The 17,984-nt window shown below is 43.6% G+C and overlaps 1 protein-coding gene and 1 long non-coding RNA gene across 2 annotated transcripts in view; one reads left to right on the top strand and one right to left on the bottom strand.

Annotated features, from left to right (window-relative positions):
• ME1 (malic enzyme 1) overlaps positions 1-13,080 on the bottom strand; it is a 185,174-nt gene extending 172,094 nt beyond the window's left edge. Inside the window, exon 1 of the mRNA XM_055714270.1 lies at positions 12,886-13,080. Within this exon, the coding sequence (XP_055570245.1) occupies positions 12,886-12,987 (102 nt within the window). The 5' untranslated portion in view covers positions 12,988-13,080. The remainder of the gene's footprint in view (positions 1-12,885) is intronic.
• A 1,539-nt stretch (positions 13,081-14,619) lies between these two features.
• Positions 14,620-15,713, top strand: LOC129736362 (uncharacterized). The gene is made up of 2 exons (XR_008732835.1): positions 14,620-14,708; positions 15,110-15,713. It is a non-coding gene; the product is annotated as an uncharacterized LOC129736362 (long non-coding RNA).
• Positions 15,714-17,984: the final 2,271 nt, after the last annotated feature.

Here is a 17,984-nt window from a genome sequence, read left to right as displayed (position 1 = left end):
AAATGTAAGAATTTGTATACTCTATACAAAGTAAAAAACAAATACATTTAGAATTATCAAGCTATTTTAAGGGCCATTCCTTATTTCTTCACCTGACCCTTGACTGACCTAGTAAATAGACAGCCATGCCAAATCCGCTACCACATGAGCGAGAGGAAGGCTTTATCCAGCCTTCACTTAGAGAAAGCAATGCAATTGGTAAGCCTCATCCTTAAAGACAATTTGGCATGAAATCTTGTCTTAAAAAAAAAAGCAACACAAAAAAAATTATAAACTACACTGCTTTTATGCCCTCCTAAGACTATAAAAGTGTATGCCTTAAAGACATAAATTTGTATGCTTTAGAAGACAAACAGATGTCTCAAACTCTGTTGAAAATTGTATTACCTCAAGCTTGTCGTTACACATAAGCTATGCACAGAAATAATACACCAAATTTCATAAACGTCATGAAAAGATGTTTGTTACACAAACTAGTAATTTTTTTCCAAGAGCTTCAGTGAATAAATAACCTGTGCAGAGGAAAAGCTTTGAAACGTATGAAGGAACCAGCTCTCCTTCACCAGGCCTGAAAGCTTTAGACAAAATCTGTAAAATGACATCTAAACTCAGCAGCAGCCCGAAAAAACAAGGAGCTCGGCGAGAAGAAAGTAGAAAGGGGCTTCACTGAGCTTCAACACTTCAACGTGCTCCTGGGATAGAGGCAATCCAAAACATCCTAGGACAGAGTTATGCTGGAATCAGGACAACTGTCCTACTTGGGCTCCAGATAAGAGCAAGGTAAGAATTTCAGAGAAAACTTGGGAATGAAGATGTCAAGCAGTCACCTAAAACATCTGATCTGATGAAGACCAAAAAGCCTGGGCAGAGCACGGAACAAACTGCTCCCAGATCTCACTCCTGCACAAGGTCTATCACAGCACTCTCCAAACCAGCCAGCTGCAACAAGGTCTTTTACCATCTCATACCAACACACTCTTCATGCCAGTCCCACTGCTGCCTTCTCGTCTCTCCTCACCCAAGGCATGCAGGCTCTCCTCTTGCTTCTTCCTTGGCTGCCCAACCACTTAACTTCACCAGCCACAGCTGCACCTTGTCTGCATCGGCCAACCCACAGCTGTATATTACCAGTGTTAATATCAGTGCCTTCATTCCTCTACAAAGGTTCAAGAGGTTGAATCCCCAGTCTCCTGGTACAAGCTCTTCATTCCTCACTCTGCACTTGCTCCTGGAACGTGACTTTTAACAATGGCTTATGCCTGGGAAAAACCAAAGCTACATAAACTTCAGGACCTTAAGATAATACTCTAACTACTGCTACAGCACAAAATCAAGAGTTTGAAATGTATTTTCATAATAACTTCCATTTGCCTATAAATACTAGCAGATAAATTTACCTTCCAATAGTCAGTATCTTAATATCCAGCAAGGATTTTATTGCATATATTTATCATGGACTAAAATGGCTCAACATGTCAGCATTAGGATTCAATATTCTGTACTTGAAAGAATCTTAAAATGTTTTTTCAGCTATTACCCTTCTACTTTACATAAAGAAACTCCATTGTAATTATAACATGTTTAACAATGGCAAAAAGGTCCTACAAAATCTTGAAAAGTCCTTTTTAAGAGTTTTAGAACCATATACTTAATCAGCCACCAGCTGGTGAAGTACTGCATTTTAACACCTCACAGTTTTAATCTAAGTTTGTTAACTGGATAGTAGTCTCTCCAGATCTTAAGCTAAAACAGAATGGAGACATGTGTGCGTAAGAAGCAAAGATGCAGGAGCATCATCAATACCTTCAAAAAGGCATCTAGCTACCAACTAACACAAACAGGCTTCCTCTGCTTCAGGCACATTGCTCCTGTCTAATCCCTCCAAAAAAACATCATACAAGACTTGAGATTCAAGCCAAGTCAAACCAACATTAAGCGCTTCACAGACTCAGGAACTCACTTTAGCAATACAGTGTTCTGTTCTGACTTCTATCTGTTAACTATAGAGCTCTTTTGTACTATTTAGGTAAAGAGGCTTTACTGCCTCTTCCATAAATACACCTCCACACATAAATCTGCTTTCTAAAGTCAGGTATTTGGAGGAAGAAATCCAGTAAGTCAGCTAAGACACCAGTACTGAAAATGTTATAGCGTGCTTCATGATCACCACTATGCATTCATCTCCAGGACACATTTAAGGCAAAGATATTTTTTAAAAGTCATTAGTAAAAGCCAAAATTATTTTTGCCTTTGTGGAAAAGGGAATGAGGTATTTCATAACAATTCTTTTCCTCTCTTGCAAAGCAGTGATTCTGTACTATCCAACCTCCATGCCAAAAGCCAACTTAAAAGTGTATCACTCATGGGGGACAAGAGGAAGCAAGCTGAACTGTGATATCCCATCTGAAATGGATGCTAAAATCATTTAATACCTCCTAAAACCTACTCTGTCTCAAAAATACAGACATTTCATTAATAAGACAGATGAATCTAAAATACTAACTCAAGACTAAAGACTGAGTTTATTTAAGCAAAGCTACATTGAACCAAAAGTGTTTGCAATTTTTTAAACCACTCGTAGGGATACTTCTTTCACAAATACACCAAAAAAAAGCCAGAACAGTGACTTTAGCTTAATATTAAACTTTGTTATTAAAGAAAAAAATCAGTTTTTCTAAGCCACAGATAACAGTCTCTACTTGAACAATAAAAGTAAAAACCTAAGCATAAACACGCAATGATAAAATGCATTGCTGCTCTATGCTTCATTTACATTTTAAGAGTAAAACGGTGATGAATTTCCTTTCTGAACTCTTATACCAGACAAGTACATCCTGATGTATTTCTACATCTTTGGCTGAAAGCCACAAGTATTCAAAGCATAAGTGCTTTTTTTTCAGTTCTATGTTATGTATTTTTTATGTATATGAAAAGTGTTTACTCCACACTTCCTCTGCTTCCTCTACACCGTAAACAACCTCAAGTCCTGCAGAGTATTGTGTTTCACACAGGAATAGGCACCAACAGTGTCCAAGTAAACTACAGACACTGATTTCAACAGAAAGCACACAGTGCCCGCAAGAAACTGCCTCCAGGGTGCCCTGTGACCTCCTTCTTCTAAGTCAGGATTTTTGCTTCCTGAATCATGCAACAAATTATATTAGCAAAGCTTGAGCTTTGATAAGAACTAAACTTGTTTTCTTATGCATGCAATTCAGGTTTTTTTTAAAATTAACTCCTAAAAAAGATACTTCCTGAGGAATATGCATGAAATAATTCTCATACAACATTAATTTAGAGATCTGTTTTACCAGACACATATTTGGCTTTCTCCATGGCATTTTTTTCCCTCTGAAATCACCCACAGATTTGCAGTAGTTAAAGTCACTAATTAATAAAAAAAATGAGATCGTGTAACATTCATCATTTTACATTAAAATTAGACTAGTTTCAGAAAGGTTGGACCAGCTAAAAATGTTTATGTTGAACACTGAATTAATATTTCAACATTTCCTTCTAAATGGGCTGCTAGGAATCAAGTTTTAGAAGTCTGTAGAGGTTAAGAGTGCTCAAGCTCTCCAAGTGACAAAGGGGTTTGGTTTTTTAAAAGGATTAATGCACCAGTGCTAATTTCATGCCAGTTTTGCAGCAGCTTCCCCTCCTGAATCCCTCTGCCATTAATTTACTTTCCACTTACACAACTAAAGCTAGTGTCAGGTCCTTAGTTCTTTCTCTAGTATCACTCTACAAAAAATTATCTTCCTTATAAAAGCCATGAGCTTATTTGTGATTTTGGTCAAATCTAGATTCCCTATGGCTGTGTACCGTGGCAGTCCTGGCTCCTAGAGGTCTGTTACATGCATCCTACTGACAATCCTTTGAGGCAGTCTTAAAATTCCTACTATCTTGCTATATGTCATGAAATCATGAAAATTAGTCAAAATTATAACCCAACATGTTATAACTACACAGCAATTTTCTTACTTGTCTGAAAGCATATCATTATTATTGGCCCTAGAAAAAAATTCTGCAATATTTCTAAAACAAATTCATAGAGTTTCAATATGCTTGACAGCAATCATTTACTCCTCAATTATAGGTATAAGGCTACTTATAAAAGTGCTGTTGAGGGGAGAAAGGGGAAGGTGAAGAAAAGAGTGACTGACATAAAAGTTCAATCTATGCGGGCATTATAGGGTGAGTATTAACATAAACGATTCAACTATATTTTGACACTTTCTCAAAGTAATTATTAGATGGCTCCCTCTACCTTGTTTGACTTTGATATTTTTTGAAGATGAACAGACATCGAGCATGTTCCCCAGAGAGCTTGCACAGTTGCAATTTCAGAACACAAGTCAATTCATAGTTATTGAGAACAGGACACCCACAATAAATACCACATCTTAATATATAAATTGGTAAGACAGACTTCTCATGTCTGCAAGCCCTGCTGGAAGGCAGCACCGCTGACTGCGCACGATACCCTTCTCCCTGGATGATACAGCAGAATATTCTAGTGTCAAGCCAAATGCATCCTCCACCTCTGACTAGAAACCGTCAGCATCTTTATTTAAACATTTTTATTCCTGTGTCAGGTAAAACATTGCAAGCACCAAAGCTTTTGCCTGGTCTCTGACAAGTTAACACGTAGTCTTGCTACTTCTACCCATCCATTAGGAAGTTTATTCCAAGTTCCACCTATCCCAGTGTTGCAGACACACGGCTACTGTTTCAAGTTTGCCTGCAGCTTTGGTGTACAAAACTCTGGCTACCATATATTACAAATTGGTAATTCTACAGCATTTTATTGCCTTTCTCCTATAACAGATTTAGCTTTTTGATGTGTTAAACCAGACAATGGGGATAATTACTGTAAAATTATTCCCAGTCACGGGCCTGGCCAGCACTGCCCTGGCACAAAATAAAGAGAAAGCCCCTCCATGAAAGAGAAGGACATTCAAACAAAGCTTAACTAATGGCCTACTACTGTCAAACTGTTTTTAATCATGGCCAAGGAGAGAGTCAGAAAAAATCAGAGAAGATAAAGAGGTCTAGAAGCATCAGCCAGAGCCCTGGCAACACAGCAACTCACCAGCCAGCGCACGCACACAGCGCCAGATGTTACAACACCTGGCTTGTGCCAGTAGAGACACGGCCTCTGCGCCCACTTCTACAAAAGCCAGCTCTGTGGCTCGTCACAGGGTATGTTCCCCAAACTGGCACCTTTCCTAGTTATATGATAGCTTTGGATCTCCTAAACCTCCCACTGAAGACAGACAATCCCTTACACTCAGAAGCTGTGAGGCTGTGCCTTCCTCCAATGATGGCCTCGGTAACTTCACTGGAAAAGTCTTTTCAAAGCAAGTTCACAAATCACCAGCTTTTTAACAGAAGGTTGTGTGTGTATACCAGCATGATCAAATATAGCACTATTCATTAAATCTAAAGGTCCTTAATTGATACCCATTTACAATCTAATTATTGTTACATAGATGCTTGAAACATCTCAGTGCTACTGTGGTATCACAGCAACCACGCCAACAAAAATACACATAATTCTTCAAATTCAGTTCCATGCACTAAAGCTTTGATGATAGGCATGTATGTGTACCTCTGGGTCAGAAGTCCACAGGTACTTGTCTCAGTAGGACAGGCTTAACTCAGTGCTGAATGAAGATGATGAATGCATAAAGATGAATGTACAACCATCACACGCCGGCTGGCACTAAACACGTAAGCAGGTCCTTCCTAACACTGCACCTGTACACAGCAAATGGAATTGTCTGTTCTGTCTGTTCTTTTTTATTTTAAAGCATCCCACTCTGTTCAACACTATCACTAAGCAGAAAAAAAAAAAAAAAAAAAAAAAAAAACCACAACAAAACAAACGAAAAAACCCCATATCCAAAACCCACTAGAGGTTTAAGCACATGTTAAATGTCCTACTCCTATTAACACTCGCAGAAGAGAATTTCTTCTTTTTTTTGTTTCGGGTACATGAAATTGAACAGACTACCCTGTGCATCTCATTACACAGGCACACAAACCCACCGGTGTTCTTATTTCTGTTCTTTTCCCCCTTTCCATGCTACTCTTCCAGCCACAAGGGGCCACAGAGCTCTCAAGCAACCACCATATATTCGCTTCAGCCTGGGGAGAGTGAAGGACAGCTTACAAGAGCTCTCCAGATTTGCAGGGAGCACAAAACCACTTGCTACTGTGGCTGAACTCTGAGAATTATGTCCTCCAGCAAATGACGCTTTTGACACTTCTTCGAAACAGCTGCTCCACTGTAAAATTCTCTAATATAAACTGGGAAAACCTAATTGAAGGGTATTAATACGCTGTTTCAGGCCTCCAAAAGTAACATATTTAGCCCAATGGCAGTGGGCCACTTAGCCATCGGAGCTTGGAGCAACGAGACCTTCGGTGTGAAACCTCGCATCAAGCCCCACCGGCCTGGGCTACAGCAGCCACCAGCGAGTCAGGCACTGAACACACAGCTCACGGGAGCAGGCAAGGAAGGAGAGGAAAAGGCATGACAAAGCAAAGGTGGCACATTTTAACTTGGGGTCACTGCTTAATGCGAAACACTGCTGTCACGTGCATTTCATTTCCTCCTTTCCTCAGAGGGAAGCAAGGCCGGGGGAGAGAAGCTTGTGCCTGCTGCAGCCGCAACTTCTTTCTTTTTCAGAGACGGCGCCATACAAAAGACTGATTCAGCAGAACTGGATATATAAAGTGAAGAATGCAAAATAAGAACTTCTGTACTCTGAAATACGCTTCTGCAGAAAGCACAAATACTCTCTGCAGTTTATTTTACCTAGACAGAAGTACAATTTCTCAGTGAGCTCTTATCCTACTTGTTGTCAACATGCATCAATAAGATTAAAAAACCAACACCCAATTTCTGTGGCCAGCATGTCTATAAAACCTAGCACAGAAAAGCACATTTAACCTGTTCTAAATACACAAATCGTGTCTGCAAGGTGCTCTGTGCCAGGATTAATGTTTCTATTCAAGTAGCGTTTATAACCAGTGGGCGTAGGATTCCTCAGCCTAAAGAAAAAAGGTCAGCCTTGTTTGATTTAAATTACTGAAGTTCACAAGAAAATTACACAACTGAAAGTGTTTTTAATGCCTGAAATAGCTTCACAGCAAAACAATTCTAGGTTTCAGCTTCTTGTGGTAACTCATACACTATTCAATTGCTATTACTGCTATATAGCTTATTACATAACTTCTCCTTCATTTTATTTGCTTTTAATTCAAGTCACAGACTTTTGTTCCCAGCTCACTGTCTCAGCACTCTTATTTTGTAACTGCAAGTAAAGGACTGGAGGCCAACAGGACGAAAAGAACACCAACTGCAGCAACTTACCTCCTACGTCATGGACGAAGTAGAAGGAGGCAATGAATGCTGCAAGCTGTATATGTAAAATGGAAGACAGTGGTTAAATGGTCTGATTTAAATACTTTGTGCTTTTCCCAAGGCTCCTCTCTTATTAATAGTATGAAGGAAAAACCTGCCTTAAAGTAAGAAAGGTGGAAAAAAGCATGGGATTAATTTTTAAAGCCCATTCACACATACTGTAAATAAAAGCACTCGTGCAGAAAACATCCTGCATCACAACTCCTCCCTCGCACCTTCAAGAAAGTGATTTCAAGAAAGGAGAATACGCTGGCAATGCGAGAATGTCCTCACCCAGCCCTATGGTATCCACCAGTGAGCCACTGCTGAGCTCATGCCCCAGACAGCTCTGGCAGGAGCCAGCCTCACTTGGAGAACCTCCTATTTTACACTGCCGTTCCACAGAACAGCCACTCCAGTGTCAGAGAACCCAGCAATAGATCAAAAATGAGATGCTCACCAAGCACACAGGCAAAATCAATACAAGTTCACTCTAAAAGGTTTCAAAGACCAGATTGATTTGCTTTCTCTGCTAGCACAACCACTGTACCATTTACTCTTGTCAAAGACCAAAAAAATAGAATGTGCTTATTCTTATCAAGATCAGAATTGCTCTGCTAGGTGATCTGATGGGGCTAAGAACCAGGAAATATTGCTGTTAAAAATTACAAAGTTGCAAAGGGTAAAAAGTTTATAGGAAAAAGGGAGGTAGACGATAGTGACAGTGATCAGCAGCTGTAGCCCCCTCCAAAATTCCTCAAATTACACCTTTAATTTCACATGGAGCTGACCACCTTCCAGTCTAAAAGACACTACCATACTTACTACCGCTTAATATGGAATCATCCCTTGCAATGCCAAGTAACCTCCAAAAAAACTATTTTATGAATGAATATAGATACTTCTAATATGCCATTTTAAGGACTTTTTTCCTCCTCCATGCCCAGCTTCGTCAGTTTTCTTCTCAAAATATCTATCTACAGCTAAGGCAAAAGCAACACGCAATGAGCACTGGCCAGTCCAGAGGAACCCAGCCAAAGTACACGCAGGTTTTAAGATATGAAAATACGAACATTACCAATGGAAGGAAAAAAGACTTCTACTGCTTGGTATTTGACAAAACAGATTTATTTAGAGAAGCTTCTTAAATGTTTCATCTCTTTTACCCACCAGATAGAGAAAATCTCACCGGAATGCTTCTGATTTCTTTGCTGAGGTCTGGGTTTTCTGAGGCCCATTACAGGGTCACCAACAAATGTCAGAGTTTTAAGGCCCTTTTTATAAGTCACCAACATCAATCACAGGATTATACTTTCTCAAAATCAAATTTGATTTTAGTGAAGCAACTAGCTGTATACAGAACAAAATGTATCTGCGTTTTACAAGCATTCTCCTCCCACTGTCTGAAACACAGGGGCAAAATGGGAAGACCATGCTTCTCTCTAGCTCAGATAACAATTTCGCTTGAATTAAAAAAAAAAAAACTAAAACAACACAAACTTTAAAATTGTTTTGCAGTAAATTAATACACATAACTTATGTAACCTGATAGGAAAGAACAAGCATTCATATCTTAATAACCCCCTAATAAACTGCTCATCCTGGAACTGATTAGTCTGAGAAAGTATCACCAAAGGCGTCCTTCACTCTTTTACTCCTTCTGAGGGATCCAGTTTGGCCACTGTCAGAAATAAGACGTTGCAATAAATGGACCTTTGGTCTGTTCCAGTACAGTTCTTACATAGTAAATCCCATAGAGAGTTATTGGACTGACAGCCAACAACTAATGTCACAGCTTAGTTGAGAGGGGTTAGTATTAAGCATCTGGGGAGGGGGGGGGGAGCCCTCCAGCACTTATATTTAATAGAATCGCTAATTTCCTGCTTGCTGAACCGCTCTGCATGAATACGAAAGCAGCCTGTAAGCAAAGCACTTCTCCAATGGCAGTTTCTCAATCAGGGACGTGTTTAGACTTGGCAACTAATGCAGGCTATTGGAACAGTTTGGTATTGAAATATGTGTTTGCATATTTTCACACTGAGATTCTGAAAATAAGCAGCTTATGGGAACTTATGATTCATTTAAACAATATTAAAAGGCAAAAAAATTAAAGATGAGGTGAAAGTTCAGCGCTAAATGATTTGGGTGCTTTAAAACTGCAAACTTGTACATTGAATAAAGCATAAATGAGATTTATAGGAGGAGGAGAGCAAATTAGTTTCGGCCTTCTGTAATTCATCAGCTTAAAGAGCATATAACTCCCAGCCAAAGGTTGCTAATGCAGTCTATTTCAATGAAAAGTGAAACTGTTTGTTTTCCTTGTATATTTCCTTGCTCTTTACAATGTGTTTAAGTTGCCTGAGGGGAAAAAAAACCCAAACAAACAAAAACCAATTACCAAAAAAGTTCTAAATACACTTTTAAACACTACGGACCTAAAATCTCAGATGATAAACTGAATCATTATTATTGCCCAAAGAGCTGGCTATGTAGCCTCAAGTAATTAAACTCAGTATGTTACAATCTGCTGTTCCTCATGATTTTTGACGCGTCCCTGCTGCTGAGATGGGGCAAGCCACTCAGTGGCCTTGTAAAGGCAGCAATGGTTTCATATGTAGGCAAAAAATGCCCTGATGTTGGGGGGGCGGGGGCGGGGGGCGACAAAAAAACCAACAAAACACAAACCCACTAAGCATTTTTATGAAGTTTTCCTTCAGTGAAGTTTGTACACGTTTGTGAATTACTGACATTACCTAGGGCTTCAACATACTTCAGCGCTTAGTATGTTCTGGAAATTTTGTCATCCAGGTAGAAGTAAAGAGGAAGCGGAAAAGAAGACATTTGGGTGTTTACCCTGGCACCCCTAGAGCCCTTTCTCGCACCTCTTCCCAGCCATCGTGGTCAAGTATAAAAAGTGATGTACACACCCAACGTGCAGAAATCCAGCTTTATTGTTGGATGAGTGGGGCACTAAGTGGAGGTAGCTATTTATAAAAAAAATAAAAATAATCTAGCTCCTTATTTCTTCTTACATCTATTTTTAAAGAAGTCCAAGTGTAAATAGTTCCCCGTCAAAATTTCAACTTGTCTGAGACAAGGAATGCATTACTTGAGGATGCAAGCCCTCAAGCTTTCACATGTTCTAGCACACTTCAGCTGTAGCTGCTTGACAGACCAGCTGTCTTTGGCTTAAGAGACCCCGAAAACATCATTTGTCTTATTTTTCTACTAGTGACTGCTAGATACCATTCTCAGTACTTACAGTTTACTTTTGCCAAGTATATGCAAATAGTACTATTCAAACTGGTACTGGATCCAAAAGAAAGTGCTGATACCAAGGAACTGCAGCTCTTAGGCAGGGCCCAAGAGATAGAAAGTTCTGGCACTTCTGCAGAATTGCAAACAATCCCTGTACTTTAGAATCATTACAGGAGATATTTTATCTACTTCAAATTGAGTTCTCTGCAATATGATGCTTGTTTAACAGCCTTGGCAATAGAAAGTGAACTGGGAGTACCAGCTCCCCTGCATGCAGGCAGGCCACAAGCTATCAAACTGGCAACTATGTTGGCAGCCCTCAACATATTTAATTGCACTTCCCATGAATATTTAAATATTTGGCAATCAGATATATATATATATTATGGGGTGCATGCGTGTCTGTATATATATATAAGGGTATAATACATCCACATCCACCAAAAATCACTTGTCAGTCAGAAAACTGGATCACCCATTGTTCACTAGACCAGGACCAGACTCTCCTCACATGCAAAAAGACTGAATTTTTCAGCTGACCTTTTCTAACACCAAACTCTGCATTAGCTGGGTAGAGGGTAGATGTAGCTGATAATGAACAACTATTTTTTCCTGCTTCTCTGCTGCACCATACATATGTGCTATGCCGCAGCTGAGGGGGAGGGGAGAATAAAGCTTAAGCCAGGAAATCAAGCAAGACCCTTCCTCATTAGCACCTCATCTCCAGGTATGCTGTTCAGGGGCAAGATGTATGATGGTTGAGGGGAAAAAGGTAGCAATGACCCTGCTTTGCTACCAACTGCCCTTTATCAATGCACTTTAGAATAAGCCCCATTTTACTTCTTAAAATAAAGTGGCGTTTTTTCTCAGGTTGGCTTTCCTGGTTGTTCTGAATCAGACTTTTTCCGTGAATACTGCAGCTGCTTAAAAGCAATCCCAAGCAAAATAGTCTCTCCTTGGTTTCTTCTTGGGAGTTTTCTATTTTGGTTAATTTTCCTTTCACCTGACCTCAGGAGGCCTTCTCAGGCCTACACGTAGACAGACATAAGACAGCCTCTGAGAAAATTTTGTAGTCAAGCACCAAGACTAATAAAAGCGCTATTCATCTAACTAATACGTGGAGCTTTCAGCGATGAGTCAACCTATCCAGTAAAACTAGAGACATATTTTTTGTCAATTGACTCAACCCAGCAGTAAGTAAAATGACTGCCTATACATTCTAGTGCAGAGGCACAAGACAGAGCACCGTTAAAAGTAACATGCAAGAACAAATTTGGGGCTAATGACTTGACCAAGGCTTCATGTGCTAGGTGTGGCATATTTACCCATTTTTCATTTTAGCAGCGAATCCAGGGCCTGTCATGCCAACAAAGTAGATTTTGCTGTGTGAACTTTGCATCTTTATCAGAGCCGTGCAAACAGTTACTTACTCAGCGTTATTTTCTCCAGATTAGCTTAACATGTTTAGATGCTTGTATCAAGCTGAATTACTATTCTTAAACAAATGGGAGATGCGTCAAAAAGGTTTTGCTGTGTAACGGCAGCTCTTGCAAGCTGGGTGCCTTTGCCGATGCGGAGCAGAGGGGAACCGGAGCTGAATTTCACTGCAGGCGGAACGGCGCTGATAAAATGCCCCTTCCACCTGCCAGGGGATAAAACGTAGGACGGCACGAAAAGCCAGGCCCTCCCGCAGGGAGACAAGGTGGGGCACCCATGGGAAAGAGCGCTGGCAGAGAAGGAGGGCACCGGGCAAACACAGGCACGGCAGCGGGACCTCGCACCCGAGCGGCACAACTCCGCGCAGCATCCTCCGCCTCCCGCCGCGGCAGCGGGGATGGCGCCGCCGCCCGCCGCGGGCTCCGCGCCCCGGGGCTGGTGGGACGGGGGCGGACACGGCGCTCGCCGCCGCCCGCGGGCTCCCGGCGCCCCGAAGGAAGAGGAAGCGCCGCCCGGCCCGCAGGAAGTACCGCCGCCCCACCGGGGCCCGGCACGGCGGCCGCTGCGCGGGGGCGGGCCGGGCGCTGCGCCGCGACAGGTGGCGGCGGCGGGAGGCGGCCCGGCCCGGCGCCCCCCCGCCTCGGGCCCGGCTCCGGCTGCGGCGGCAGCGCCCGGCCGCGGCAGGTTTCTCCGTCCCCCGCGGGCGGACGGCGGGCCGGGCGAGGGAGAGGGCTCCCGCCCTCGGCGCCCGGCGGCCCTGCCCCGCCCGCCCCTACCTTGTTGAGGTGCGGGTCGCGGAGCACCTCGTAGCCCCTCTTCATGGTGACCTGCAGGGGCCGGCCGCCGCGCCGGCTCTCGGCCGCCTTCCCTGCTTGCATGGCGCGGCGAGGCTCGCTGCCGTCAGGTCGCTGCGGGAGCGGAGGCGAAGCGGCGGCTCCTCCTGCTGAGGTGACCGCCCGGCGGGGTGGGATGATCCTGCCGGCGGGGAGGGAGGGAGGGGGCAGAGCCGCGGCGAGACGCCGCCGCCGGGGGGGTCACCGGGGCGCCGCTGAGTCACCGGCAGCTCCGCGCAGCGCGGACGGGCGGGCGCCCAGGTGCGACGCGGGGCAGCGCGGGGTGCGGGCCCGAGCCCCCCGGCGGGCCCGGCGGTTGCGAAGGCTATGCAGCCCGCCCTGCCTCGGACCGCCGCGGGGAGCCTCTCCAGGTCGCCCTGGGCCCGTTAGAGGCGGGCTGGTCTCCGTCACCTGCCGAGGGGGAGATGGCAGCACCCGCTCTCCCGCATCCCGCCGAGTGTCGCGGGGGGCCCGGCGCCGGGAGCACCCGCCGGGCGCTGACAAGCGCCGCAGCGCGGATCCCCCGCACCCGGCCACACGCTAGAGCTGCGCCCGGGCGCTTCAGCAGCAGTCGGGTTTCACTTTCCTTCTACTGTTAAATGCCGCTGAAACCCAACCTTCCCCGAGGGGGCTGGGCTGCAGCGCTGTGCGCGGCCAGGAGCGTGTGTTTGCGGTGATTAGCTGCGGGCTGCGGGGGCGCGGCGTGCCGGCTTCGGCTGTGCTGTTTGGGGTCACCCTGCTCGGCGGGGAGGGTGTTTGGGCAGAGCAGGTGTTCAGCTGGTGCGTGCTGCTACCCCTAACATTTGTCTGCAGTATGTGCGGGAATTGTTTGCGTGCGGTCCATCATGCACTGTACGACTGTGGCTTTATTCCTCTAAACTCGCATCTGTAAGCAGAAATAATTTCCTTACAGATATTACGGTCCTGCTAGAGAAATCACACAGTGTAAAACGAGTGGCTAGAAAAATACTGAAGGATGGAGGGCTTTCTCCTCTGTTGTCAGGCCACAAACAGACCGAAACTTTGTAGCTCTTTTAAACTTACCTCTTCACATCTAATCTGTAGGCCTTGTGTCCATTCTAGTACTGCATAGTTTATTAAAAAATAAACAAGAAAAAAAGGCTCCCACAGAATCCATCCTTTTCTGAACTTCCTATTAAGTAGCTCCAAAAAGTTCATTTGGGGTTAATTAACAAAGGAAAATTCAAAGGGTTCCAAGTCTGTATTTCTGGAAACTAGATTAGGAAGTCAGCAGAAAATTCGGTAAATAAACTTCTCCCTCAGTCCATCGTCTCAGAAGTATTATGGAAAGCAGTATTAATAAAAAGCTTTCAACAACTTTTAAACCTGGAGCCTTTGTGACTAATTTTCCAGCTGTCCTTGGATTTGCGTGGGTAGCTGAATATCTGCCTACCCAAGTACTGAATATTACCTTCAGTAGGTATCATGGATATCAAGGTTGCGTTTTAGGTCTTTCTTAGTCATGATAAAAAGAAAAAGCAACATAGAAACAGCCCTTTTCCTTTCTTTATGAGTACACTGAAACCATTCTGATAGAATACTAATGTAAATGCAACATTTTCGTCCAAGAGAGAGCAATGTACATTGGTGTAATTTTTATCTTCATGTTGCAACAGTGTCTATAAAAAACACCTCTTTGATTTATGCCAAAAGTCACTGCAATCGCTGCGAGTACCTGTGTTCTGAGGTCTGACCCCTGCAAAGGACTTGTCCTCACCTCACTCACCTCACCCCAGTTATAAAAGGTATGTAATGAAACAGCCAATTGAGGTGAAGTTCATTTGGATATTTTTTTTTTTTCACGTGATCAGACTTCAGAAAACATTTACTATTGTAAGTACAAATTTATTCCTCCCTGTCTTCCTAAAAACAGAATTTATCCTGTTTGTTATGTTCAAACACTAATAAAAACAAAATGTAACTCTCCATTAGGATGAATGTGTCCCTGAGTTACAAGAATGGCAACAGACCTTTTCAGCGGATGACCAAAGAAACAAGAAAAAGGCCACTTGAGGCCTGGAACATTTTAGCATTTAACAGGATTAGGAGGGATTTATTTGTCCAAGTCTGCTTCTATTGATTGCTTTCCTTGCTAGTGTTCATAACCTCCTGTGTATTTTGTCACGTAATTGTATTGCCTTTGCAGAGTATCTTTGAGCAAGACAAATTTTAGAGTGGCTCTTCAAGGACCTCACATTTGAATTGCAAAACCAGTTCAAAATGGGCCAAAGGAATAACGTTCAGCAGTTACATCTGCAGTGAGAGGTGGTTATTCCAAAAAAAAAATGGCATTGCACAATAAAGCTGTATTACAAGAATATAAATAAAGCCTTTTTAAGTGGCCAAATTATTTTTTATGGCTGTGTATGTGATATAGGTATTTTTGCAAATGTTAGCCCACATTAAGATAAATGATTTGTGAGCATCCTATGTTATCAGGCTGTTTGTGACAGAAAATACAGTGGCTTTTCCCTTCTGGAAGGTACCTGATTCTGTTTCTCAAATGGTTTCACTTGGAACACTTTTAAAACTCCTACTTATAATTTTTCATAAGTACCTATATTGATGATTTTCTCCTCCTACCCCCTACACTTACCGTCTCTCTCAAATGTCTCCGGATGTACTATGGACATATGGAAAGCTCTACTTGAAATAGAAAAAAGAGACTAGAAGGAACATTGGTCATCTAGCGTGCCTTAGTATCTCAACCTAGTGTTAAAAAGCTCCAATAAATAAGGCTTCACAGTCTGCTTTGGAAAGTCAACTGTAAGGAGAAAGAAGTACAGGAAAGAAAACTTGTTGCCAAAGTAGTTAATTAAGATGACTGACTCAGTTTAAATATTTAAGAAGGGAGCCTGGGAAACGTCCCTCTGTCAGACTATGACTGATCAGAGGATTTGGACCCCCTCGAACCATTGTTTGAAGCACTGCTGAGCCTGGGATCTCCGTATCCTGCTGTGGCACTGGGGAGGAGTTAGCTTCCAGAGCTACCAGTTCGGAAGAAGAAAAAGGGAACTCCTACATCCTGATGAAAACACTCAATTAACTAGTATTTAGGGCAGTACTTGTATTTCATGTCTAACATACCCCATCAAGATCTGTAGTTGATCTATTACCAACTGATAAGTGTTGCGTGCTCACTATGGGTAGTGGTACTCCAGCCAAGACCTCACTCACCAGCCCTGAATCAGCTGAGGACTTCACATGTTTTACCAATGGCAATTCCCTTTACACTTCTCAGCACAGTGTTTGCTTTTTTTGCAATAGTGCAACACCATTAACTCATGCTAGGTTTGCAATCCAGCATAACCCCATGTCCTTTCCTGCGGGGATATGACCTGAATGAGTTCATAGAATCATAGAATTGTTTAAGTTGGAAAAGACAATTTTAAGATCAAGTCCAACTGTTAATTTAGCACTGCTGAGTCTACCGGCAAACCATGGGCCTAAGTGCCACATCCACGTGTCTTTTAAATACCTTCAGGGATGGTGACTCAACCATGTCCCTTGGCAGACTGTTCCAAATGCTTGACCACCCTTTTGGGGAAGAAATTTTTCCTAATATCCAATCTAAACGTCCCCTGGGCAACTTGAGGCTGTTTTTTCTTGTCCTGCCCCTTGTTATCTGGGAGAAGAGACCAACCCCCACCTCGCTACAGTCTCCTTTCAGGTAGTTGCAGAGAGCAGTAAGATGTCCCCCAGTCTCCTTTTCTCCAGGGTAAACACCCCCAGTTCCCTCAGCTGCTCCTCATAAGACTTGTGCTCCAGATCCTTCATTGGCTTTGTTGCCCTTCTCTGGACACGCTTCAGCACCTCAAATGTCATTTTTGTAGCGAGAGGTCTAAAACTGAACCCAGGATTTGAGTTACGGCGTCACCAGTACACAGACCCCACAAGTACAGGGGGACAGTCCCTTCCCTAGTCCTGCTGGCCCCACTGTTTCCAATACAAGCCTGCACGCTGTTGCCCTCCTGGCCACAGTGATGGCTCATGTTCAGCCGGCTGCCAGCCAGCACCCCTAGACCCTTTCCCACCAGGCAGCTTTCCAGCCCCTCTTCTCCAAGCCTGCAGTGCTGCGTGGGGTTGTGGTGACCCAAGTGCAGGACCTGGCACTTCTCTGTGTTGAACTTCATAGAATTAGCCTTGGCGCATTGGTCCAGACACCCCCGTAGAAAACATCCACAGCCTTTCCCTCCTCCGCTAGGCAGGTCACCTTGTCATAGGAGATCAGGTCAGGCAGGCAGGACCTGCCTTTCATAACCCCTGCTGGCGGGGCCCGATCCCCAGTTGTCCTGCACATGCTGTGTGATGGCCTCAGGGTGACCTGCTCCACAACCTTCCCCGGCGCTGAGGTCAGGCTGACAGGGCTGTCGTTCCCTGGATCCTCCTTCCGGCCCTTCTTGTAGATGGGTGTCACATTTGCTGACTTCCAGTGAACTGGGACACCCCACCCACCCCTGGTTTGCCAAGTCTGCTGATAGATGATCGAAGGTGGCTCGGTGAGCACTTCTGCCAGCTCCCTCAGTGCCCCTGGGTGGATCCCACCTGGCCCCATAGACTTGTGTGTGTCCGAGTGGAGCAGCAGGTCACTGACCATGTCCCCTTGGATTACGGGGGCTTCGTTCTGCTCCCCATCCCTGTCTTCCAGCGCAGGGAGCTGGGTACCCTGAGAACAACTGGTCTTAATATTAGAGACTGAGAGGGAAAAAAGGCATTAGAGTACCTCAGCCTTTCCTCGTCCTTTGGCACTATGCTTTCCCCCACATCCAATAAAGGATGGAGATTCTCCTTAGCCGCCTTTTTATTGCCAATGCATTTATAGAAACATGTGTTTCTATAAATTTGTGTATTGAGTTATAAATTTTTATTGAGTTCTAAATTTGTTTATTGAGTTGGCAATATCAGGTAAATTTGGCAGACAAAAGATTGGCTTTAAAAAAGGTGAATTGTTTAATGATTTAAAACCAGGACTGAAGCATTTTTAAAGTCTCTATTACATAAACATTTTACAGTAGCATTAG

This window comes from Falco cherrug, chromosome 6, assembly GCF_023634085.1.
Source record: "Falco cherrug isolate bFalChe1 chromosome 6, bFalChe1.pri, whole genome shotgun sequence".
NCBI lineage: Eukaryota > Metazoa > Chordata > Aves > Falconiformes > Falconidae > Falco > Falco cherrug.
This window is presented reverse-complemented; position numbering and strand designations above follow the sequence as displayed.